The following is a 25,241-nucleotide window of genomic DNA, read 5'->3' as shown; positions in this document are numbered from 1 at the left end:
ATATCGGATTAATCGGCGAGGTTACAAAATGCAATATTTTTCAGATGATTGAACCAACCATAGTCGTCTTTGAGACACATTTTTTGGAGTGCTGAAGAATCAAAAGTTCTCTGGTCTACGACTGAAGAACAAGAACAGAATCAGAGGTGAATGATCGATGGCTCTTTTACGACTTCGACATCATCCGGTGATCTCACGAGTACCTTCGTTGCTTAGGGCTCGCCTCCTTTCTTCAACCTCCAGATCCATTTCCCGGTGATAATTTTGTACTTCATTGTTATTCGCCGATTTCATACTAATTCCTACTTTTGAAGCTATATTGTTTGTAGTTTTGTTGTCAACGAATGTTCTGTGAATTGCCTAGCTTCTTTTAGAGTCTTATTTATCAGTTTATGTATTCTAGCTATTTTGTTTATCGTTTTTACTTTTTAGTTTGTACTGTTATTAATGTAAGTTAAGATCCATATGAGGTTGAACTATCATCCTTTTTGTTTGTTTGATGAGAATTAGGGTATTGTAATTTCTTTGATTTTGATCGATAGAATTGGTTCCATGCTATCTGAAACTGATTGCCAATATTAGGAACAGTTGGGATGAATCAGTTATTTTGTAAAGTACGCAAGGGGAAGAGGATCTGAAATTTGGACTGCGAGCTATTACTAGTTTACCACCAAGAGGATAGTGTCTGAACTTTTTCTATGTGTTTTTAATATGCTTGAACAAAATCCCTTGGTCAATTTAATTAGAAAATACGAGCAAATTATAATGTGTGTGATAGGCTGATAGCAGATTAATGGAGTTATTTCAAACCCTCGGCACCTAAAGCCTCTAGGGTTTTTAAGAAGGGTATCCTCTTCCAGACCATCTAATACTTACTTTTCATGATCATTCACATTGTTGTGTCTGTAACATCCAAAAATGTTACTTTGTAAATGCTAGGGTCTAGGGGATCTCAGATTATGAATGTAATCAGGGGATAATCATTTGATGGCTTTACTCACATGTTGTCACTTATCGATGCATTCTTTGTGCAGCTATTCCAGATTGCAGAATAATGGTGGTACGAAGATTTTGATATGGCAAAAAACCTTCCACCGAGTCCACATTTACCAAGGGAAAGAATTTTAAGGCATGTAAGATTCCCGATGAACATTGGAATCCCACCTGAGAAATTGTTGATCGGAAGGATGTGTGAATAGTTGTATTCATTTATGAATAGCACATGCATTTATTTATGATAGAATGTGTATTAATTTATAAATAACGGTGTATTCATTTATGAATTGCAATGTATTCATGTGTGAATGATTGTATTTATTTATGAATATTAGTGTATTCATGTGAATGAGTGTATTTATTTATGATTAGAGGTATTCATTTTATGAAAAATTGATAATTTTTACACTTTTATTTTCAATTTATGAAAAATAAATTGAATTATTTGTAATTTGATATGTTTTCATTTATGATTGGAAGTGTATTGATTTGAGATTGGATTTCTATTTTTTTTTTTTTTTTTTTTAAAAAAAAAAAAAAAAAAAAAAAAAAAAAAAAAAAAACAAACAAACAAAAACGTGAAATAGTAGAAAATAATATATTTTTTTAAGATTTTCTTTTCAGATTTAAAATAAAATGAAATATTAATTTTTTTTAGGTAATTTTTTTTAAACGGTCATAAATAATTTTTGGGAAAAATCATAAAAAAATATTTATATATATTTTATTAACTAAAAGGAAATATTAATTTTGTTAGGTAATTAAAATTATTATCCCTAGATTTTAGGAAATCATTAATTAATATTTATATAAAGTTACTAATATACCCTTATAAAATGATTGATCCATAACTGTTCTCGCGTTCTCAACCTTTTAGGTGTTCTCATTTGATCCTCTCCCTATATATATATATATATATATATATATATATATATATATATATATATATATATATATATATATATATATATATATATATATATATATATATATATATATATATATTACCAAAATGATTTTTAGGGCCCAAAGTTGGTTCAAACTCAAACTAACTCAAAAGATAAACAATATGGCTTGCTTCTTATTGTTAATTAAATGTGTTTATAGTCAATAAATAAATGATTTTTTTTTAATCTTTGTTATATTTATCTTTAAGGGGTCTTTTTTTTCTTTTCGCCCCGGGACCCATATACATTTGGACCGACCCTGTTAAAATGATAAATTTGTTTATATATTTGTTGAAGTAAATGTCATCTTATTTAACTAATAAATAATTTTGGTAAATCTGTTTACTAAATTTTTAAATAATAAAAATTTTCAAACCCAGAAAATAACCAACTATTATATATTCTTTATAATAACTTGTTTTTCACATTAGATTATCAAAGTGTACAAAATCATCATCATCATCATCATATGATAATATTCCAAAAGAACATCAAATACTCCTTAAAATTTGTTATGACCGACATATTTTGTTTATTAGAGTTGCTAGGTTTAGATTATATAAAAGGGATTATTAAAAATAGGATGCTAACATTATAAAAGGCGAAAGAACAACTGAAATGCCCCCATGCAGGATCGAACTACAGACCTCCAGTTTACAAGACTGGCGCTCTACCACTGAGCTATAGGGGCTTACTTGATCCACAAAGTCTTGCAGATTATCCATAATAAGTATTAAGTTTCACTAATCAAAGTACATTGCTTTATGCTTAACTAATCAAGAAAGATTGTCTTATATCTTCACTAATCTATAAAGATTCTGTTATATAAGTTTGGTGATCATCAAAGAATGTTTCATGGGTTCCTTGTTTTTGAGATGAATTTATCAAAAGTGTCCATCTTTATATACTACAAACTATATATAACTATGACCCAAAACGAAATATATCACTCTACAATATAATATACCTGAACCATAATCAAGTAAACCACTTACATATATAAACAACAAAGAATATATCCATTCATTGATCATTCATAAATCGGCTTAAAATTCTTGTAAGCTATAACAGCATAAAAAGGATCTGAACCAGACAACAATCCAAATACCCCTTTAATCCAATCAAAACCCGAACTAATATCCGGTTTTTTCCCATCAGGTAGTTTCCTCACCACTTCCGGTTCAGTGAACCCTTCAACACACTGAAAGTACTGAACCACCAACTGCACCCTACCGAACCCGGTTCCTTCTCTCCATGCACCAATCGCCTTTTCATAGAACATCCGGTTGCTAAAGCTCACAATAAACACACCACCGGGCCTCAATAACCGGAACACCTCCGCAAAAACCTTCTCCGGCTGTTCAAGATACTGAACACTAACTGTGCATAACACAGCATCAAAACTACCACTTTCGAATTCGAATTTCTGATCTTGGTTTAGATCTTTAACAACGAAGTAATCGAGTCTCGGGTTCTTGGCTAGCTCCTGTGGGTTAAGTCCATGTCCGATGACTCTCTTGTACTTGACATTTTCAGGAAGATGACTAACCCATGAGCTCATGAGGTCAAGAATTTCGAAATCTGGGCTCAATCTATCTCTGTAAAGATTGGTTAGTGTTGTGATGAAGTTGTTATCGACATGGGTGACGAATCTTGGGTAGGTGTAGAAGTTTCTGTCTGGAGTAATGTCGAATTTGGTTCTGCCTTGTTTTGTGAGAACTGTACGTTTGATTTTTCCTGCCGATGAGGTTGAAGATTGTGGGGGTTTTGGTTCGATTTGGTTTTGGGTGTTGAAGAAGATTGCTGTGGGTTTGGGATTAGGGTTCCATTTGAAGGGCTTGAGAGTTGGTTGAAAGGTATTCATGTTCGTGAGGAAAGCTTATTTCTTGTTCAGAAGCTTTGTTGTGTTGTGTCCATTGAAAAAGAGAATAAGAGATGGATAAGTTGATGTATTTTATTTTTTATTTTTTTATTAAACAAATATTTTTAGTGGTGGAAATGACAAATGGGCCTATGGGCATGAATTAGTATGTGATTTATTTTAAATGGGCTTAAATGGGTTGCATTTTTTAATAGTCCGTTGTCCATACTCCGTAATGAATACAATTATAATCGGTATGATTTTTTTGATTTTTTGAAAGTCGAATGGTGTTAAAAAAATCATTTTTTTGGATAAGAAGTCGATTTGGTTCGATTTTTTTAGAAAAATCAGGAAATAAATTGGTTGTAAATATTTATAAACACCAATTAATAACCGGCAATTCAATTTTAACCTAACATGTTTTGGAAATACCGGTTCAGTTTTTTTTTTTCTCAGGATTAAAAAACAGTTTGAAATATACACCTCTACTCTATATTTTTTTTCTTTTATTATTTTTTTTATAGTTTAATTTTATACTATATTAGAGATGCACAAAGTAAACCAGTTTTTCCTTAACCAGCTCAACTAAAACCGATTATCGGTTGGATATAAGCTTTTATAAATAACTAAAACCATTATTTTTCCTAGGTTTTTTTACTGTTTTCTCCACTATAACCGAACAATTTTTTAATTGTAAAAAGATTTTTTAAAGCAATTTCACTTACGAAAAAACCAAATTGATTATAACGAAACTAGTATGAAGAAATATGGTTTAAAAAACAGTTCCAAACCAGTATATGTGCACATCTACTCCGTATTATATATTTATTTTAATTTGCTTTTGGTATCTACGAAAATTAAAGGGAAATTAAAGGAACGTATGCCTACAATGAGTCAATGATATAAAAGTTGTAAAATTATATGGTGGTCTTCAAAACAATAAGGAGATATCTTTATCGTTTATTACTCATGGGGTTAACAGATTTTAAATTTTGTACATATCTTATCAGTGAAGTTTTTTGTATATGATTTGACAGTAATTTTTTTAATTTGATTTAAGGTCGTTTGGTAGTGGCTAACTGGCTTAGAGCTGACTATGTTAGAAGCTGACCGAGTTAGAAGTTCTGACTGAAACTTGTTGTTTGATTTTACATCTGACTAACTATGCAAAATGACTATATTACCCTCAAACAACATTTTTTATAATAATTCATTTACCATTTAATTTATACATTGCAGTTTTACTTAACACATAAATATATAAAAAACAACATCAATATCCAAACACCATGTGAATTCATGGCCAAATTGGACAATTGCTAACCATTCAAGCAACCAATAAAAAAAATGACAATTGCTTTGGGTATTTGGATACAAATTCATGAATACTTTCAAGGACAACTTGGACAATTGCTAATCATTCAAAGAGCGAATTAATTTTTACAATTACCACTTAGCATTTTGACAAATGCAAAACATAACAATGTATTTTCTTTCATATACATGTCCTTAAATCTAATCCTTGTCACAAAAAGTTATTCCAATCCCCCAAAAAGCAATGCAAATTGTGATAAGCGATAATAAGCACCAAATCTCAAGTACAAATACAAATACAAATAAACAATGTCATGGGGCAATCACATAAGACATGAACTAGATGAAATTGTTCTTCCATCTTCTCATTGATTTCCAGCTCTTAATGCAAGAACTAGACGAAAGTGTTGATTCTTTCTGGATGCTGTAATCAGTAAGTGTTCTTCCATCTTCTAATTCCTTTCCAGCAAAAATCACTATGTGTTGATCTCGAGGTATCCCTTCTTTGTCCTTTAAAATTCAATTACTAATTAATCCAAAAAACTAGAATAGGAGATCAAATCACATATATACAAAAGAGAAAGATGAACCATAGTCCACATAGCAAATAGATTCAGAACATCAAGTTCAATACAAATATCACACAATTACTCTCTGTTTATAACATGATTTACAAGAAAATATATATCAATGATTATGAGCAAAAACAATGATTTAACAACTCAACAATCGAAAACGTTTGAAATTAGGAACCAAATAAGAAAACACATATATCTCAAATCAAATTATCGAACAACAACATAGAAAAGCATAAAAAATCGACACTCAATAGCCATTTTTCACCTGATTCATTGAGAAAGAAGAAGAAAAAAATGTACCTAATAAGAAGAAGAAAGTGAAAATTGCAGGAAAAAAAAAAAACATTCTCCAAGCAGAAACTACAGAACTGACAAAACCTCTACCAAAATCAATCTTTGTTCCTCTTTCTCTGGAATGATCGGTGGATCTGATTTTCCAGTGTCTAATAGCAGAGGTTGAAGGAGAAGAAGGATGACAAAGAGCTAAACTAAACACAATTGCTACCTTCACTTGACCTCTATTCAGAATCGAATGATTTGCGCAAATTGTGAAATGAAGAATTGTGTGATCGATTGAAGGAGATGAGGGTACGACGTGTCATTTGGGGCCGACTGAAAGCCAAAACTCAGTCAGGAGGTTTTGAGATGAGCACCGAATCCTCAATTTTTTTTGGACCGAGTCCCTTCTTTGGACCAAGTCCGACGGTGAACAGCTCAAATCAAAACACACCAACTTCTGACTGAGGATCGAGTTCCTCCTTTTGACTGGGTTAGCATCAATATCAAACAACCCTTAAGTCTGAGTCAAAGTCTAACAGAGTAAAAGACATTTCAGAGGAATCAAGACTTCTAATTATAATATCAAACAGTCTGAAACATCTTACTAGACAAAATAAGATGCATGTGAAATAACCCTAGTAGTATATGATATGGCTGGCAAGAATAATTCAAAACATGGCAGTAATTTTGATGTGGAATTTTATTAAAAAGAAAGTTAAGTCAAAGTAGGCCGTTAGTTATAAAGCTTGGACCGTCTACCCTTTACGTGGGCTGCAAACGGGTTCCTGGTTGAAACTTGAAAGTTAAAAGGATTCATAAAATTTGGATGTCACGCTTTATAAAATTTGGGTTCTATTTGGACGTTGATCCGCAAATTCTTAATCATTATACTTTTTTTCATGGTTAAAAAAGGATATATTAGTATATTACATCTTGGAAACCAAGTAAGCAGTTCAAACCGGTTATGGATTTGAAATCACGGTCTAGAACGGTCGGGACGGATTTCATTTCAGGTCTTTCCTTTTTATCATTTATCTTTAGAAAATGCAATATTTTTTTAAAGACAATTAGAATAATAATAATAATAATAAAAGAATTAGATTAATAAGGGGGGAGTATTAGATTAAGGATTCTAAACTTGATCTTATCAAAAAGGGTATCTGCCAAGTCAAGTTTTCTTCCGCAAACCATAAAAGCAAAACCCCAACACAAACAACACAAGAAACCAATCAATCAATCAATTCACTTTTGTTCCTCATATTCATCGTCATCAAATTAGGTTTCAACAATGTCCTACGATTACCTTTTCAAATACATAATCATCGGTGATACAGGTATTCTTTTCTCCAATTGTATCTTTGATCATTGATCATGTAAACCCTAAACAGTTCAATTTCAGAAAACCTAATTCAACTTAGTATAACGAATTTTGGTGTTTGTTCACTCTCAGGTGTAGGGAAATCGTGTTTGTTGCTGCAATTCACCGACAAGAGGTTTCAACCAGTTCATGACTTGACTATTGGAGTGGAATTCGGTGCTCGTATGGTCGCCATTGATGGCAGGCCTGTTAAGCTTCAGATTTGGGATACCGTATGTGTTTTTTCTAATTTCCTGATTCTTCAATTGATTCTGCTGCTAGGTTTCTAGTTTTTTCTGCGTAAATTCTTGATGATCATAGTAAGGATTCATGAATTAATGGTGAATGATTCAGGCTGGCCAAGAATCATTCAGATCGATCACCAGGTCATATTACAGAGGAGCAGCTGGAGCTCTTCTGGTTTATGACATCACTAGGTATGTGTATCTATCATATCATATCATATCATATCATATGTAACGATTTTATTGCATACACAAGTTGTATTCATCATTGATGATCTATTTTTGTTTATTCAAATCCAGGAGAGAAACATTCAATCATCTAGCTGGATGGCTTGAAGATGCAAGACAACATGCCAATCCCAACATGACAATCATGCTTGTAGGAAACAAAAGCGATCTTTCCCACAGAAGAGCTGTCAGCAAAGAGGAAGGAGAACAGTTTGCAAAAGAAAACGGACTCTTGTTCTTAGAAGCATCTGCAAGAACAGCACAGAATGTTGAAGAGGTACACCCTGTTTCTGTTTCAATCTTTTAAAAACTTGAAATGGATTTTCTAATTGGTTTTGTTTGATTTGCAGGCGTTTCTTAAGACTGCAGAAAAGATACTTCAGAAGATCCAGGAGGGTGTGTTTGATGTATCAAATGAGGTAATTAATTGGATTTAAATTCAGGATTTATAAACTTATGATTTATAAATGGTAAATTGTTGATTTGTAGTCATCGGGGATAAAGGTGGGATATGGACGTCCTCAAGGTACAGGAGCAAGAGATGGAACAGTTGCTCAGAGTGGTGGATGTTGTGGTTGATCTTGATTCTTGTAGAAGCATATATTATTATTATTATTATTATTATTATTATTTTTTAATATTGGAACATAATATGTAATGTATAAATATAAGTGGATTTTGGTCTTTTGAACCAATTTGATCATTATCTATTAGTTATGTAACTTGAAAATTGTTATGGAGGGGTATTATATAAATAAGAATACTTAATTAAATGCACTTAAAGTGAAACAAGTAAGTAAATTTAGACTACACTTTTTGGGCATTTTGGCTCACGGATTTCAAAGAAACTGAGATGTAAATTCCAGTAAAAAAATTATATTTGGCTGATAAAATCAAAGAAATTAGAATTCATCAAATTTTATTAAATTTTTTGCTTAAAGTAATTGATAAATTTTTTGCTTAAAAAAATTATGTGTGGCTGATAAAATCAAAGAAATTAGAATTCATTAAATTTTTTGCTTAAAGGAATTGATAATTTTTTTGGATAAAAACAAGGTTGTCAAGATCGAGATCGTAAGATTCTGTCAAAATGAACTTATATTGAAATTTGATTGTACTGTATTAAGTGTGAAATATATGTATTATAGTTTGATGTTTATTAAGGTCTCGAAAATGAGTTAACTTTAACTTCTTAAACATAAGTCATAATTTTTGTTATTGCAAACTATAAACATTAGAAAATAAACATCTTAATTGCAAAAGGAAATAAGATCATTATGATCATGTACAACTAAAAGCTTAAGAACACAAAAGGAGTATCATGAGTATGAGTGCCTAATTTGAAATGAATTGACAAAACTCTGAGCGTACAACCTCAAGTTGAATAGATAATTTTGAAGCTCAACTATATAATAAAACTAAAAATGCATGATCATAAGAATATCTTATGATCCTAACCAAGATCTTAAGATCTCACTATAGTTCTTGTTTAATATAGATCCTAGTGATATTGAGATCGTATTTAGCTTATTAGATTTTAAAATCATAAAATCTTTAAGATCAAGATGGGGATCTTAACAACAACGGATAAGAACATACTTTTTATTCCTTATGTTTAATTAAAAAGACAATAACACCCTCCACACACCAAGCATGTTCCATTCCACATACCAAACGTATTACAATTCGAAATCCTTTGACAAATTTCATTCTTGCGAAAAAAAACATTATGCAAACCAAACACGATCCGACTTGCTCTAATTCCATGCTTATCTATGGTTCGATCTTACCTTTTTACGCAACAAACAATGATTTTTATTATTATCCCTCTCTTTGACGGCTTAACAAATCCATAAAAGAACTACTATTACTATTTCTCGCATCACATGACACTCTACCATGCAAATCAGGCTAAGTGGCCCATTTATTGGCAGCGTGGAAAGTTGATTTAAAGGAGCAAAAAAATTGAAACTTCAACTATAATCAAAACTTGTGCTGCTTGGTGTACAACAACTACCAAAAAGAAAATATTAGAAAAGGAAATAAAAATGGTAGATGAGATGCTGTGATCATCTTCTGTCTCCAAATTGTCCTCCAGGGTTCCTTCCAAATCTTACCCGCAAATTGTCAACAGTACGAGACACCAACACCAATCTTGGATCATCCGCGGGTATCTCCCGATCCTAAAAATATACATGTTGGATATTTTTTCATCTTAAAAACTTACATACAACAATTCAAATATAGTTTATTAGTTAGATAACAAATACTAATTATTATAATTATTACAGCATCCATGTTGTGGGTAAACTTCTTGTCCAGTTTTTTATTTTCCACCAACTTTACTCAATAATAAAAGAACCCTTGTCATAAGTGGTTTGATTCTTTTCAAAACTTTTGTTCTTTTTCACATTTAATATGAATTCTATTATATTTAATATAAAATAAAGGAAATGACATGAGGTTTATTACCTTTAAACCATTGTAATACGCTTGAACAGCAGGAAGTGATGGAGTTATATTACGACCTTGCATCAGATCCCATACCATATTAGCAATCGTATACCCTCCACTCTGCAAACATTACAAAATTAAATTAATCCAAAAAAAAAATCTTTTTAATTCTCAAAAGGAAAAAAAAAAAATCCTCTGCTTACCTTTTCACCAGCTGCTGCAAGAAGAAGAGCATTTCCCGTTGATGGGACCAAATTAATGCCCCTAGAAGTCATTTCCGTCTAAATCAATAAAAACACAAAAAAAATTAGTGATTTATTAGAAAAGAAATTAACCAAAATTCAAGTATATGTATCATGTAGGGGCAAAATCGTCAGTAATTTACCAGCTTCTCCAAAGCAACTTGCATACCCTTGGGTGTGTAACCAGTCATGGCTCCCTCTATAAGCGTCTGCATGAATAAAGAAGAGTTAAAGACCATATCTTTTTTTATTTTTTATAAATATTTTTCCAGATATGAAACATATCATATATAATCCTAAACTTACAGCATAAAGCTCTGGTACAGGTGGATTGTTTGAGCTCATGTAGTCTTCAAAAGCTTTGACCCCACGATCAATATCTCCACAACTCAGATAACACCTAAATGTCAATAATCATCATACATAAATATTCTTTTTTTTTTTTTTTAAATTGAGAATATCAAATTATCAATATTACTACCAACTTAGTCACCTCATGATTTGAATCAGTATGAAAACATCAGGATTTTTGTTATCTTTCTTAAGCATCTCCTGAAGAGCATCCACTGCCTACAACATTATACATGTCATATTGTGTATTTTTGAATATTTGATTATAATGAATCAGTACCTCAATATCTTTAAGATCTGCACAAGCATGGAAAGCAACATGATAAACTGTGAAAAACCTTTGGACGAAACCGCCCCTCCTGTGAATATAATTAGCAGTAGGGATATCATATAACTCTTCCTCAGAAATCCCCATCATCACATTTTCAGCACTGTCTCTAGTCTGTTCTAGTGAAGACCACCCTTTGGATTGCTCAACAAGCTCCAAGATCTTTTTCATGAAAAATAATAACATTTAAATTCATGAAACTGGAAAATAAAAATATATAAAGATAGCTCAAGAATTACTTTAGCAGATGTGTCTTTGGCTAATGGAGTCTTGTTCTTATGTGCAGCTATAAGTCCCGCATAGCAGAATTTGTTTAAACCAAGTCCAGCAGCAGTCATATCACGGATAATTGCATATCTGAAATGGTTATTTAATATTATACGATCATATGATAATATGTCTCTATTGAAGTGTTGACATATAAATAGATAACGAAATGCATACACTTGATCTACTCTGCCAGTGGCTGCACATGCATTGATTAGACAGATGAATGTTTGTCCAGTAGGTTTTACTTCAAGCCTTTTCATTTCTTCAAAGATCTTTAGTTAAAGAGACAACAAATGGTTAGGAGATGAAAAGCTATGAAGGTATGATATAGAGTTACAGATACAAAGGAGTGTACTATTACTATATACCCGTGTTGCTTCAGTGGAGTTCTTACACTTCCCACATGTTGAGATCATGAAGTTGTACAAAACAACCTGTAACAAATATGAACAATGTCATGAAACAATTAACTGTTAAAAACAAAGTAACAGGAGGCTGAGATTCGATCATTAGAGTAAAGAAGCTTACATCAGGAATCAAGCCCATGGATTTCATTTGATCACGGAAGAAGAAACAGTCCTGTAGACGGACGCCTTTCATGCTACCAGCAATCAGCGCGCGAAAAGTATCTTTCTCTGGTTTCACTCCATCCAACATCATATCATCATATACATCCCTCAACAAGTAAATCCTATAAATGAACATCCCTATCAGACTCATTAATTCAAAATTCTCAGAAACCCTAGAAGTAAAGTGGATGGTTAAACAACGAAACCATCGCGAAATGAGGGCGAGAGCCATACCTTCTTTGAGAAGTGAGAGATCCAATGACGGTATTGTATTCAGACACATTGTTGGCGTAGTTTCTCTTAGCATAATCGTCGGCGGAAACGGCAAACTGACGACGGCCAAGTGCTGCGAGCAGTGGCTGGCGATTGGCTGATGAAACAACAACAACAACAATGATTAAGAAATTGGATTAGTGAAGAAATTTGGATAAGAAATGAAGAAATGAAGAAATAAAATTGATCCCAAACCTACCGGAGATACAACGCAGGAACTTCATGGATTTGAAAATCGGGGGAGAGCTAAGATTGAGAGTGAGAAATGACGAGGGTTCTTCCGAGGTTTTGGTAAAGGAACAAAGAATGAAAGAAATGAGAACACTTGAAACCCTTTTGGTTATGCAAATTAAATTACGAATTAAATCTACAAAAAGTACTTAATCCATTGGCAAAATACATAAAAACATAACTTATATAACAAAATTGCAAAAATGGTCCCTGTGGTATGCATTTTTTTTAGATTTTAATCCAAACCTCAATTTTTTTGGTTTTATGGTCCTTTTGAACTAGTTTTGTTGTGTTTTTAGTCCCTATGAATAGTGAAATGATTGTAATACCATTGGGGTGTTTATTTTTCTTTTTTCTTTCATTTCTTTTTAAATCTAATATACCAATTTATTTATTTTAATAATTAAAAAAATAAGAAGGGGCTCAACTTCTCTCTCTCTCTCTCTCTCTCTCTCTCCCCCCCCCCCCTCCTGGAAACGTCTGATTCTTTCTTACCTGAAAATAAAAACCAATCCAATAAACCAAATACACACAAATACGTTCCAAATTACCCATATTTTCTGTCCAAAATCTCCTATAGAAAACCCAGAGAGAGAGAGAGAAAGAGAGTTGTGTTCCAGATCAATGAGAATGTAGATGGAGGTTTCAAAAAGGATAAATTGAATGTATCCTAACCACCAATGCCCTCTCCTATTCTCTTTCTTCTAGATCTATGTTCGTCATAAGGAGGGTCTTTCGCACCAGGAAGAGTGGCGAACGAGAGAGTAGATAAATATGAAGGGAAATTTACAACTTATGGCATCATTGTTGTTGTTATTGGAGGCTCTATTTTTGGCTATGATATTGGAATTTTAGGTAATATTATATTCCCTAATTCTTACCAAATCTGAACAAATTCAATCCCAAATATAAAACAAAAACATAAGGAGATTGATGAGTACTTGTAGCTTTCTATTCTGCTTAAGTTATGGTGCACAATTTGATGTTCAGTTTGCCCGTTCATACTTCATAAATGGTGTTTGGTATTGATCTAACAGGGGAGGAATGTATTCTTGATCTTTAAATAATGGTGATTGGTGAGGCAGTCCCTTGATGAGTAACGGAAGAAGGCGGCTAGGAGCCTGAGAGAGGGCTGATGAAGGTTGCATTGGAGAGGATCTGAAGAGGCCCAAATTGATGTTAAACAAAATCAATCTCAAATAAACCTATATTGATGATGTTCGATGGGAAATCACATGTATTCTTCTTCATTTGAATCTTAAAAATTGAATAGAATCGATCTTAAATAAGCCCAGATTAAGTTGTAGTTGTGTGTATGTGTGTTTCTGAGTTAAAGGTGTGTTGTTGTAACACCCCAATTCTGGTATGATATTTATATTTTTATTTATTGTTATTTTTCTTCAAGTTTTAAGGGGAACTCGACGAGTCGGTAGCTGGACTCGTCGAGTAGAGTCGGGATTTCAAGCACGTTTAAGTTGGCGACTCAGCGAGTCTATATTCCGGACTCGGCGAGTCTGCCAGTCTGGATGAAACCCTAATTTCAAGGGTTTGCACCCTATTTAAACAACTTTTAAGGCCACAAGTTAGCCCCCATCACCCCTTAGAGCATTATTCTCGAAACCCTAGAACCCTCTTTGCATTTTTTGTGATTTTGGTGTGTTCTTTGAAGATCTTGAGAGATAAAGGAAGGTAGATCAATAGGAGAAGAAGGAGATCCTAGATCCTTGAGGAATTTCAGAAGATAGTAAGGTATATATTGGCCCTTTTCTGTTTCTATTCTTAAATCCCCTTTTAGAAGCCATTAAAGTTATTCTTGAACCATTTCTTGGCTTAGTAGTAGCATAGAGGACTCATGGAGTTGATTAGCCTTCGGATCTAGCTAGGTTTGAATTCCAGAAGCTTAGATCTAGCACCTTTATGGATCCATTTTGCATGGAAGCTCTAGATCTACTATTATAGTGTGCTTTGAACTTTAAAACCTTCATTTGATGTTATTTACATGTAAAGTTGGAAACTTTACGTGTAAATCAAGTCCCAGGAACCCAGATCTATTAATGGTATGGACTGGTTTCAAGCAGAATCGAGTATATAATGTTTGCATGCATACGACTCGGCGAGTCGTTCTTCTGACTCGGCAAGTCGAGTCGCGAGTCCCCTGTTTTTCCTTTTTCGAGTTATACCGAGTGGAACCAGTGAGTGAGAGATGGACTCGGTGAGCTAGAGGGTTAGACTCATTCGTGGAAGAACTCGGCGAGTCAATGCCCTGACTCGGCGAGTCCAAGGCAATCTTCATACTTCAAGAACAGACTTGACGAGTTGTTCATACAACTCGGCGAGTCATTGCTAGAATGATCATCTGATGAAGGAGAACTCGACGAGTTGTTCATACAGCTCGGCGAGTCTGATGCAGAATGTCAGAGTGTTAGTAGCAAAGAGGAACTCACCGAGTTTGCGCCAAAACTCGACGAGTAGTAGCAAGTGGAATCAAGAAAGTAAGAGTAAGGACTCGACGAGTTAGGTCAACTGAATGTTGACTTTCACAGTTAGGTTGACTTGGACCAGGGGTAGGAGAGTCATTTTACCCTCAATATTATTATCAGTATTTGATTGATGGTGCTCATGGATATTGTAGCGCGAGTGAAATCGGAGATGCGGCAGATAGATTCCGGAGCAGTCCTTTCAGCAGCTAGGCTACGAGGTGAGTTTCCTTCCAGTAGGAATGGGTCTAAGGCCACAATGTCGGCCAGTTTAGTTAGTAGTAGTTTCCGGACTTCGGTCTGATGCAGTTTTTAGTGTGTTTGATGCCTTCGTGGCTCAGACAGGATTTATGTGTTATGTGTTTTGGGCTACGGCCTGACGTAGTATGCAGTATATGAGTTTATAATGATGTGTGTTATGCTAGTTGATATATGTTTATGCTATGCTATGATCAGTAAATTCCGGAATTCGGTCCGATGCAGTCAGTTCCGGACTTCGATCCGATGCACCGGGACAAGGTCCCAGTCAATTCCGGACTACGGTCCGATGCAGTTTCCGGGCTTCGGTCCGATGCAGTGGGCAAGGCCCAGTATGTGCTTATATGTTATTGTATGGTATGTGGTAGTTTGGGGGAGCTTACTAATGTAACATCCGGAATTTCAAGTATTATATTTATTTTTATTTTTTTTTTGAGTTTTGAGGAAGAACTCGGCGAGTTGGTGCGTAGACTCGCCGAGTAGAGACGCGATTTCTCACCCGGATTAATGACGGGACTCAACGAGTTGCATTGGTGGACTCAGCGAGTCCGCGCTGTTTAATGAAACCCTAATTTCTCGGGTTTGGGGCCTATTTAAAGGGCCTTATGGTCGTCATTTGTGCTCACCAGCCCCCAGAGCGAAACCCTAGTGCATTTGAGCGTTTGGAGTGAGAGAAGGAGCCATTATCAACCTTGGAGGTGTTGTCTAGCAAGGGAAAGGAAGCTTTAGCCAAGAGGAAGAAAGAGGATTAACTTCCTGAAGATCTAAGGTCCAGAACATCACATTTGAGGTACCATTTTCGAACCCTTTTCTGTTGAGGTGATGTTCATGTTGATTTAGGGTTTATTGAGCCCTTTTGTGGCTAGATCTAGTGCCCATTTGGTCCCTTAAGCGAGTTAGGTTCTGGATCTGGACCATTGGAGGCCCAGAGTGTCCCTTTGTCCAAGCTTTTTATGAATCCATGGAGGTTTTGGTTTGGGATATTTGTGCTTGAGGTCAAAACACCATTTATGAATCATTAGATGTGATATGAGCGCTAAGACATGAACTTTAAGTGATAAATAATCTTGGAAGGACTGGATCTATGAGTTATTGGAACAGATCTGACCTCAGAAGGTCGTTTGGGGTTGTGCATGGAATGCACTCGCCAAGTCCATTGGCAGACTCGACGAGTTGGTGCGGGCTGTTCATAGATTTCGAACCAGGGGTTAAGTAACCGAGTTGGGTGAGTGACTCGGTGAGTCGGAAGGGACTCAGAGGAATTGGGTCCTCGTAGGGACTCGGCGAGTCCACGCTAGACTAGACGAGTTGGGTTGACTGTTGACCATTGACCAGAGTTGACCGGTGCTGACTTGATAAAGTTAGTCAACCTTAATTAGGAAAGTGTTAATTAGAGATGTATTGTGTTATAGGAGGACTATAGCTCGGGAGATCGAGCACTAGTGATTTCAGGGATTTACGAGTTACCGAGATACACGAGGTGAGTCTTCTCACTATACTTTACCTTGAGTAGGTATATAGAGTTATGTGATATGCTGCTACCGCGCCGACTCCTTTCCCTTAGCTGAAGAGGTACCTGAAACCAAAACTGAAACTGTAAGCACGAAGCTTAGTGAGTTCCCCCACTGTACCACATACCATATAATCACATAACATACATAAATTGTCAGGCATATCTGGTTGCCCGACCTACCCCTTCGGTCCTCTCGACCGGATGCTTCCTAGCATATCTGGGTGTTGGCCTCCCCTTCGGTCCTCTCGACCGGATACTGCCTAGCATATCTGGGTGTTGGCTTCCCCTTCGGTCCTCTCGACCGGATACTGGGGACTATTTCACCCCTACTACTACCACATAACACATATATCACATAGTCTATCTAGCATGGCTGGGCATGACCGCCCCTTCGGCCCTATCGACCGGTATTCTGGGGGACTATCTCCCCCTACTGTCACTAACACATAAACATAACACAGGTAGTAGCATCCCTAGATGAATATCACAAAGACAATCATCTAATCATGCATCTCATACTGGTGGTCCGGCATTGTGGCCTTAGACCCACCGCTACTGGAAGGTAACTCACCTCAAAGTAGCTGCTGAACTGATCGGAAACTGACTGTCTACTGCTGCTCCGGACGTCCTCCGGCTATAAATCCCACAAAACGATCAGTCAGACACTACTAGATGTTCTTAGGGTAAAATGACCCTTTTACCCTTGACCAGGTCGAAATCCAAGTCAAAGTCAACTTCCAGTTAACTGGACTCGCCGAGTCCACGAGCAACTCACCGAGTCCTTCCCTTACTAATCCGGTCCCACTCGCCAAGTCCCTCTCCCCACTCACTGAGTCACCCTTGACTCACCACTCGGGACTATGGGGCCGACTTGAGTACCGACTCGCCGAGTTTGAAGAACAACTCGGCGAGCTCCAAGCAAGCTTCATAGGACTCGTCGAGTTGTTCATCCAACTCGGCGAGTCTAAGACCATCTTCATAGAACTCGCCGAGTACCACTTTGGGACTCGCCGAGTTCCTCGACCCATTTCCCAAATAGGCCATATCTGAGACATGCAATGCTTCAAAACCACAGATCTATGGTCCTAGGGCATGTTTACCACGTAAAGTTGCAAACTTTACGTGCATGCATGGCCCAATGAGCTCAAACATGCAATTCCAAGCTCTTTAAGAGGTCCTACACTCAATAGGGACCTCAATCACCTCAACCACAGAGACTTTATGCTACTAGGATGTCCTAAAGGTCCAAATCCGAAGTCCTTGCAGAACATTAACCATAAACACATAGAGATTTAGGTTCTTAGGGCTTAAAACCTCTTTTTAGGGACAAGAAAGGGGGTTCAATGAACTAAAGATCAAGGTAGGAACTTTTCTACCTGAATAGAAGCCCTTCACAGAGTATATTCCGAATCTTCTTCCCTTTTTGCACTCTTCACCCTTCTCCTTCTTCTCCCAAGCTCCAAACCACCTTCAAAATGCTAAAAATCACCCACATGGACACAAAGGGGGCTAGGGTTTCGTTCTACAGATCTCTGGGAGTGCTAGGGGTAGTGGAGGTTGGGTTAGATCGTTTAAATAGGGTGCAAACACCCGGGTTAGGGTTTTAATCCATACATGGTCTACTCGCCGAGTCCCACGACCCTACTCGCCGAGTAGCCAGAGTTAAACCCGAGTCTAGACCTGCTTCTACTCGGCAAGTTAGTCCTTCAACTCGCCGAGTCCAAGGTTAAAATGCAATACATAAGGAGAGTTAATAATCAAAAATACATACCAGGAACCAGGTGCTACAGAATCGTTTCCGGATTTTGTATCGGAAGGTACGCAAAGAGTGAAGAAATAGTGTGATCCGTCTGATTTCGTGTTCTGTGGTTGTTGAGGGCTCGATTTGAGGTCAGATTGCGGGAAGCAGGCTTAAGAGCGGTGGTTTTGGTGTTCTTGCTGAAACAAGCACCCAGAGAGAGAGAGAGAGGGACGAAAAGGACAGAGATACCCTTTAATATTAAATAATTAAATAATTAGTTTTTTTTTAAATAAGACAAATATTCATAAATGGTCCATGTGGCAGTGAAATGACAGAAATACCCTTCACTTCATGGCCAAAAGCTAACGGAGTTAACGAAAATGACTATTTGTTAAAAGTTTTGAAACCACAGGGACCATCTGTGAGCTTTTTTTGAACTTAGAGACTAAACTTGATATTTTTTAGAATCACAAGGACCATTTTTGAAGTTTTGTCTAGATAGTATCAAAATATAAGTTGATGAGTTTTTATGTTATTTGATAATTCAGTTAATACCAAAAACATGACTAAAAACGTAAATTTCAACGTATTTCTATTTTTTCCAATAATTATTTTAACCATTAAAAATGTATTTTTGCACGACTTGCAAGGTTTCATGTCATACCCGACCCATTGGCATGACCCTCAATCACAAAGATCAAGATATCATTATCAAATAAGAAAAGGTTATACGCCATCATCCGAATGAAATTACTACATAAAAAGAGTAGATGATACAATATGACCTAATTAATAAACCATTTCCAAAAGATAAAAGAATCCAAATACCATCTTCAATAAATAATAAATAATAAAAAATTCAAAACAAAGAAGGATTGGGTTGTGTACATGGCATCAGCATAGACTTTCATTTTTTTTTTTTTAAAAAAAACATGTTACATCATAAATAAATATGAAAAACTAAATACTTTCATTCAAGGTTCTAAAAAGCTTGTTATGGTTCCGCCATAGCGCGTCACGACACCAAGGCTTGCACCTGCCGCCAAGCTTTGCCAAATCGCCGTCTTAACTTATATATGTGTATAAAAATGAATAATAGTTGAAAATACATATAAAAATATTAATTATATAGAAATTTGTCGTCTTAAGTCACGCCTTACAAATGTCATGACTCGCCAAAGCTCGGAAAAGCTTGAGGCTTGATATTATCGCCAAGTCACGTTTACGTTATTTAGAACCTTACTTTCATTTATATAAAATGATGTATAATAAAATGGCTCCCATAGGTTTTCTACTTGTTAGGCGAACTAGGTCTAGGATTTGAGGAACTAAAAAAATCATAATTTGATTCGCAACTCTTTTAGATTATCTAATGGTAAACCACAATTTTTTTTAGATTTCTCATAGATTATTGGCACGTATCAAGAAAATGAAAGAAAATCCAAGTTCCATAATAATATAAAGAACATTTCCAAGATACAAATAACATCCATAGAGTCCAAACGCCACATTTTCGAGGTACATCGGACTAAAAAAGTGACTTTTGCGTTACGCCCATGAATACATGATGTTATTTTTATTAGAAATATTCAAAAGTAGCATTTCGAATTCCAAAACCCGAATAACATTTACCAACATTATGAACCTTACGAAAAATATGATGACATGAAAAAGTATATGATTTAGTTGAAAACCGATGATACGAGACATATTGTGGGTCGTCTCCAAAAGACAAAATAATCTAAATACCATCAATGTGAATATAAATAAGACAAAATTGCAAAAATGGTCCCTGTGGTTTGCATTTTTTCAGGAAAAAAGTCCAAACCACGAGTTTTTTGGTTTTGTGGTCCTTTTGGACTGGTTTGTTTGTGAGAATGGTCCCTATACTTAACACCCGTTAAATTCCATCCGTTAACCCCCTCATGTGCCTTGCACGTGAGGGTATTTCTGTCCTTTTACTTATAGGGACCATTTTTGCATATGGAAAAATAAAACATCCTTTATATATCGTTTTCTTTTCCCAGCTTCTTCCCCAACAAATCTTCTTCCCCAACGTTCTTAATTGTTCTTCCCCAACGACTATTATCTTCCATTTCTCCTTTCCTGACTTGCAATCGAACAATGGTGGTTTGTTTTTGTGGAAAGCTTGCTTTGGTGAAAACGTCTTGGACACCACTGAATCCCGGCAGGAGGTTTTATGCTTGCCCTACTAAGGATTCTGTTTGTGGGTTTATCGGGTGGGTTGACCCACCTATTTGTGCTAGGAGTAAAACCATCATACCTGGTCTTCTAAGAAACATAAATACATTGGAGGAAAGATGTAATGGGCTGGTAAGAAGTATCAACATGTTACAGGAACAGTGCAATGGACTTTTGAGCAGGAACAACATGTTGGAGGCAAGGTGTGATGCATTGAAGGATGAAGATTTCAAGCTGAAGATGTATTTATGTGCAAGTTGGTTTATGTTTGTGATTGTTATCTTTAGTACTTGGTCTATGTAAGGGATAGGGTTAGGCAAATGTGGGGATTTTTGTTGATCAAGTGATGCAGGGTAAAAATGGTATAATTTTGTTGTAATTTGACTTCATCATGTTTGTAATGAATTCCAAAATGTGTATCAGTTGTGTTCAAAATGTGTATCAGTTGTCAGATATAAGCACATAAATAGAACCAAAATGTAACAAAAGTACATTACCAAAATACATGTCATAAATTTACCAAAATGAACATTCCATTAACCACATGAGTGGAACCAAAAACCATTACCAAGTTAAGCATACAAGTGTCTGTGCACCATACATAACCACATCATCAAACCATAACTAAAGTTTTCAAAAACAAACAGTTTTTAACAACAAGAAACTAAATAGTCATTGCACCACAACAAATAACCACAATCACTTCTTAGATTGATTCCCTCCTTGCCCTTTACAGGTCCTAGAGTTGTGTCCTTTATTCTTGCATTTGCTACAAGTAACACTAACATGTTTCCTTGATAGCTTCTGCACTCCATCATTTCTTGGCCCTTGGGAATTTTCTCCTTGCATCTCATTGACTCCATCACCTTCACTTGCCTTCTGCCTTTTGTTTAACCTTTCACCCTCACTTTGTCTTCTTTTTTTCTTAGGCCTTCCCACCTGAGTGTGATGTGGAGGAGGGATTAGCTTTGTTGGACAATTACTTTTAGGCCACATGGGTCTCCCTTTAATTGGTTCCACCTTAAATGAATAAGCTTTTTGCCATGTCTCTAGCCAATACACCTTGTGTACCCACTTGTAAATGTCAAGCTCAGCCTCAGGGTCTTTGCTCATTTCATTCAGAGTTGCAATTGCATGCCTGCAAGGTATTCCCATTAATTCCCACTTTCTGCAAGTACAGGTTTGGTTCCTAACATCCACCACATGTTGATCTTGCAATGTTGCAGTGACTTGATACTTGTTTGCCCCATTCCACCTAGCAATATATTGTGAAGCACCTTTTTTCCTTGCATCTAGGATGTCTGTTGCTGTAGGTGTTAGTGGACCTTTAGCCTTCTTCATTGCCTTCATGACATTGCATATCCTCTTCATTAGATACTCCCTAATGAACTCTAAACATGAAATTACAGGTTTGTCCCTGCCTTTCTCTATCTTCCCATTAAACACTTCACACATGTTTGAAATCAACACATCAGAAACAGCTCTTCCTGCACATTACAATAACATACAATTAATGCTGATAAATAACTGAAACACATAATCTTTACCATATGCAAACATATACAATTACCTGAGAAATGACTCCTTGCCCAATGTACAGGAGGAATTTGCTTCAACCATTGACATGCCTCCTTATCATACTCACTAAACTCTTTCATCAAATGTTCAAACTCAGGAATGGTGGTTGCTGATGCACACCTCCATAAATGGTCCCTGTACTCAGTTTGCCCCCACTTCTTTCTCATATTGTCATGAATATGTCTAATACAATACCTATGCTCAGCATTGGGAAACAATTGATCAACTGCAATTTGTAATCCCTACATGACTCAACATACAATAATTAGAATTAATTTCTTGGTAAAAAAACACAATCTAAATGATCAATTGATGAGTTTTAATTTACCTTTTGCCTGTCACTTATGAAAGTATAGTTTGAGTTGCTCCCAAGCTCCAAGTCATCCCCAAGGTTTTCTAAAAACCACTTCCAGCTAGCTGTGTTTTCAGACTCAACAATTGCATAGGCTAAGGGATAAATTCCATTGTTGGAATCTAGACCAACTGCTGTAAGAACCTGACCAGGGAATGGGCCTTTCATGAAGGCACCATCCAAACCTACTAAGTCTCTAAGACATGCTTTGAAACCTTTTTTCAGTGGACCCAAGCATACATAAATCCTTCTAAACTGCCTTGTTGGGGATGCAGGGTTGCCATTCGGACACACATCTATTTTGACTGTTGTGTCTGGGTTTGTAGCTTGAAGTTCAAGAGCATAGTCCCTCAACAACTCAAACTGTTTTGTGTAGTCCCCAGTTACATGCTTTCTTGCCATATCTTTTGCCCTAAACACCTTATCCATTGAAATACCCACCTGGTAGGTCTTTTGAAAGTGATCTTGTATGGCTCTCAAAGGAATCTTCGGATCTGCCTCAACTTGATCTATGATTTTCTTGCAGATTAAAGAAGCAGTACAAGCTCCGAGTTTTCTTGTTTGTAAGCATGTATGAGTTTGGTTTAAGGTCCTTATAAACCAATCAGATTCGGGGTTTGACCTAGATGCATGTATATACCAACCACATGTTTCTTTTTGTGTCTTTACTTCTTTGCCCTTGCTTTTTGAAGTGGTAGGTTTAGTCCCCACTTGACCTTTATTGATGACAGGTACAACTCCTCTGCACTGTGCCCTAAGCCTTTGACTGTCATTTTTTTTAAAGAATAGATTCCTTCTTGTTTCTAGTGCGTGCACATCAATTAACTCCTTTAATTCTTTTTTACTTTTAAACTTTTGCCCCACTGAGAATGACTGTATATGTACTGACCCAAGGTTGCACCTTTTTTCTTTTCCCAAATTTCTTATGAGAGCTCTTCTTTCTCTGTCTTGGTCTGATCCTTCATCCAATGATTCGAACTCCTCATTGTTGATCACTTCCATATCTTCAGGTTCATGACCATCATTAATACATGCTCCTTCAACATCACTTTCAACATTTAAAAAGAAGTCTGCCATGTCCACATCAACATCTTCTATATTGTTCTCCTCATCCATTATGTCATCCACTTTATCTTCATTTTCTGATTGTTTCCCATCATGATCATCACCTTCATCCTTTTCATACTCTTCATCACTCTCTTCAGATTCAACATCCCCTTCATACTCTTCAACATACTCATCACTTCCATTTAAATTTTCCATAAGGTTGTCAAAAAGTTCATTATATTTTTCATCATCATTAATGGGTGGGGTGTTGTAGCATCCATCAATATGGTCATTATCATGAACCCCAATCATCTCATCCCCTACATTAGCAATATTTGAAGTAACTGGATTGTAGCATCCTTCAACAACAGTTGCAGCCTCATGAACCTCCTTAACACCCTCATTAGTGTTTTCCTTCTCTTTTAAATCATCAATATCCTCTAAATTAAGCCTCTTGCTACAAGAACCTTCCTCTCTTTTTGAATTCCCAACTCTACCCCTTCTATACTCTGGAGAGAATGCATCAGTTTTACTCCCAAAAAGAATCAAAGACATGTACTCACCAATTGGTTCATCATTGACATGGTTCATATTTCTCAATGGAGATTCTACATGAACTTCAGCCTCATATTTAGCCCCTTGATCATCATTTTCTGGTAATTCCTCAATGAAAACTTTACCCTTTGCATTTGGAGACATGAAGTATGTGAGTAGATTTGTCTTCCCATGTTCTGTGTACACTTCAATCAACTTGTTATTTTGAATAAATTTAGAAAGATTGATAACATCCTGATCATTCCCTAAAGCTCTAAGACCAAATTGAAAGTCACCATTGGGTATCCTGAAATGGTAGTATATCACTGGGGATTCAACACTCAATTCAATCATCCGTGGGTCTAGGTAACCTAGGTCAAGCATTATGGCATCAAGTTCATGTACAGAAAACTCATCTATGTCCACATAATCAACATAACGCACTTCACCTCCAGTATACTTTATGTCAGGTAACTTAGTAAACTTCCCACCATGATGAAGCTTAATACTAAACCATGTGGGTGCACCCGCTACAAGTCAAAATTGTACATGATAACAAAGTCAAAATTTGGCGGATTTTAGTATAAATCAAGGGTAAAATGAAAAATAGGAATGTTTAAGAAAACAGAGCAACTTACCATATAAGGATGATACGTCGACAACTTCATTTTTTGGTCTGATCTGCCACATTACGTACACCATTTCGACTTTAAAGTATGACCTTGTCTCCTTTTGCTTCGATTAGGTTCTTTCGATAACGACTTTTTTTTTTTTGCAGGTTTAATGGAGCAGAAGGAAGAAGGAGGGAGGTGGGGAGTTGACGGGTGTTTGGGATTGTAAATGAGGGATAAAAGGTAGAAGGAAGTGTTGACACTGTAAGTAAAAGGACAGAAATACCCTCACGTGCAAGGCACATGAGGGGGTTAACGGATGGAATTTAACGGGTGTTAAGTATAGGGACCATTCTCACAAACAAACCAGTCCAAAAGGACCACAAAACCAAAAAACTCGTGGTT

At 36.0% G+C, this 25,241-nt stretch overlaps 4 protein-coding genes and 1 non-coding gene across 5 annotated transcripts; 1 reads left to right on the top strand and 4 right to left on the bottom strand.

The window, feature by feature from the left end:
- Positions 1–2,562: 2,562 nt before the first annotated feature.
- TRNAT-UGU (transfer RNA threonine (anticodon UGU)) lies at positions 2,563–2,634 on the bottom strand. The gene has a single exon. It is a non-coding gene; the product is annotated as a tRNA-Thr (tRNA).
- A 307-nt stretch (positions 2,635–2,941) lies between these two features.
- LOC145044207 (S-adenosyl-L-methionine-dependent methyltransferases superfamily protein) lies at positions 2,942–3,876 on the bottom strand. The gene has a single exon (XM_078993067.1). It carries the CDS (start codon positions 3,805–3,807, stop codon positions 2,974–2,976), a length of 834 nt encoding a protein of 277 aa, XP_078849193.1. The 5' UTR covers positions 3,808–3,876; the 3' UTR covers positions 2,942–2,973.
- Positions 3,877–7,126: 3,250 nt separating this feature from the next.
- On the top strand, positions 7,127–8,508 carry GB2 (GTP-binding 2). Its single transcript, XM_078993066.1, has 6 exons — positions 7,127–7,309; positions 7,426–7,565; positions 7,687–7,769; positions 7,878–8,082; positions 8,156–8,224; positions 8,295–8,508. The coding sequence occupies exons 1-6, from the start codon at positions 7,264–7,266 to the stop codon at positions 8,382–8,384; spliced, it is 633 nt and encodes a 210-aa protein (XP_078849192.1). The 5' UTR covers positions 7,127–7,263; the 3' UTR covers positions 8,385–8,508.
- A 940-nt stretch (positions 8,509–9,448) lies between these two features.
- Positions 9,449–12,645, bottom strand: LOC145044205 (Pentatricopeptide repeat (PPR) superfamily protein). The gene is made up of 13 exons (XM_078993065.1): positions 12,492–12,645; positions 12,254–12,389; positions 11,979–12,141; positions 11,819–11,884; positions 11,625–11,722; positions 11,420–11,537; positions 11,133–11,342; positions 10,995–11,071; positions 10,808–10,901; positions 10,645–10,710; positions 10,463–10,540; positions 10,278–10,379; positions 9,449–9,988 (listed from the first exon to the last, which is right to left on the bottom strand). The coding sequence occupies exons 1-13, from the start codon at positions 12,514–12,516 to the stop codon at positions 9,875–9,877; spliced, it is 1,347 nt and encodes a 448-aa protein (XP_078849191.1). The 5' UTR covers positions 12,517–12,645; the 3' UTR covers positions 9,449–9,874.
- An 8,562-nt stretch (positions 12,646–21,207) lies between these two features.
- On the bottom strand, positions 21,208–25,214 carry LOC145044203 (uncharacterized). Its single transcript, XM_078993061.1, has 4 exons — positions 24,864–25,214; positions 22,621–24,755; positions 22,285–22,534; positions 21,208–22,201 (listed from the first exon to the last, which is right to left on the bottom strand). Exons 1-4 carry the CDS (start codon positions 24,925–24,927, stop codon positions 21,414–21,416), a joined length of 3,237 nt encoding a protein of 1,078 aa, XP_078849187.1. The 5' UTR covers positions 24,928–25,214; the 3' UTR covers positions 21,208–21,413.
- Positions 25,215–25,241: the final 27 nt, after the last annotated feature.

This window comes from Lactuca saligna, chromosome 4 (assembly GCF_052625555.1).
Source record: "Lactuca saligna cultivar CGN05327 chromosome 4, ASM5262555v1, whole genome shotgun sequence".
Classification (NCBI taxonomy): domain Eukaryota; kingdom Viridiplantae; phylum Streptophyta; class Magnoliopsida; order Asterales; family Asteraceae; genus Lactuca; species Lactuca saligna.
Note: the sequence above shows the minus strand (reverse complement) of the source record. Positions and strands in the feature narration are given on the sequence as shown.

Excerpts from the sequence above, each read along its gene's own strand:
- LOC145044207 (XM_078993067.1), bottom strand. The coding sequence starts at position 3,807 with ATGAATACCTTTCAACCAACTCTCAAGCCCTTCAAATGGAACCCTAAT.
- GB2 (XM_078993066.1), top strand. The coding sequence starts at position 7,264 with ATGTCCTACGATTACCTTTTCAAATACATAATCATCGGTGATACAG. Across the intron at positions 7,566-7,686 it reads AGCTTCAGATTTGGGATACC|GCTGGCCAAGAATCATTCAG; the intron begins GTATGTGTTTTT and ends TGAATGATTCAG. Across the intron at positions 8,083-8,155 it reads CAGCACAGAATGTTGAAGAG|GCGTTTCTTAAGACTGCAGA; the intron begins GTACACCCTGTT and ends TTTGATTTGCAG.
- LOC145044205 (XM_078993065.1), bottom strand. The coding sequence starts at position 12,516 with ATGAAGTTCCTGCGTTGTATCTCCG. Across the intron at positions 11,885-11,978 it reads CCATGGGCTTGATTCCTGAT|GTTGTTTTGTACAACTTCAT; the intron begins GTAAGCTTCTTT and ends TATTTGTTACAG. Across the intron at positions 10,380-10,462 it reads TTGCAGCAGCTGGTGAAAAG|AGTGGAGGGTATACGATTGC; the intron begins GTAAGCAGAGGA and ends TAATGTTTGCAG.
- LOC145044203 (XM_078993061.1), bottom strand. The coding sequence starts at position 24,927 with ATGGTGTACGTAATGTGGCAGATCAGACCAAAAAATGAAGTTGTCGAC. Across the intron at positions 24,756-24,863 it reads CGACGTATCATCCTTATATG|CGGGTGCACCCACATGGTTT; the intron begins GTAAGTTGCTCT and ends TTTGACTTGTAG. Across the intron at positions 22,202-22,284 it reads GGCAAGGAGTCATTTCTCAG|GAAGAGCTGTTTCTGATGTG; the intron begins GTAATTGTATAT and ends TGTAATGTGCAG.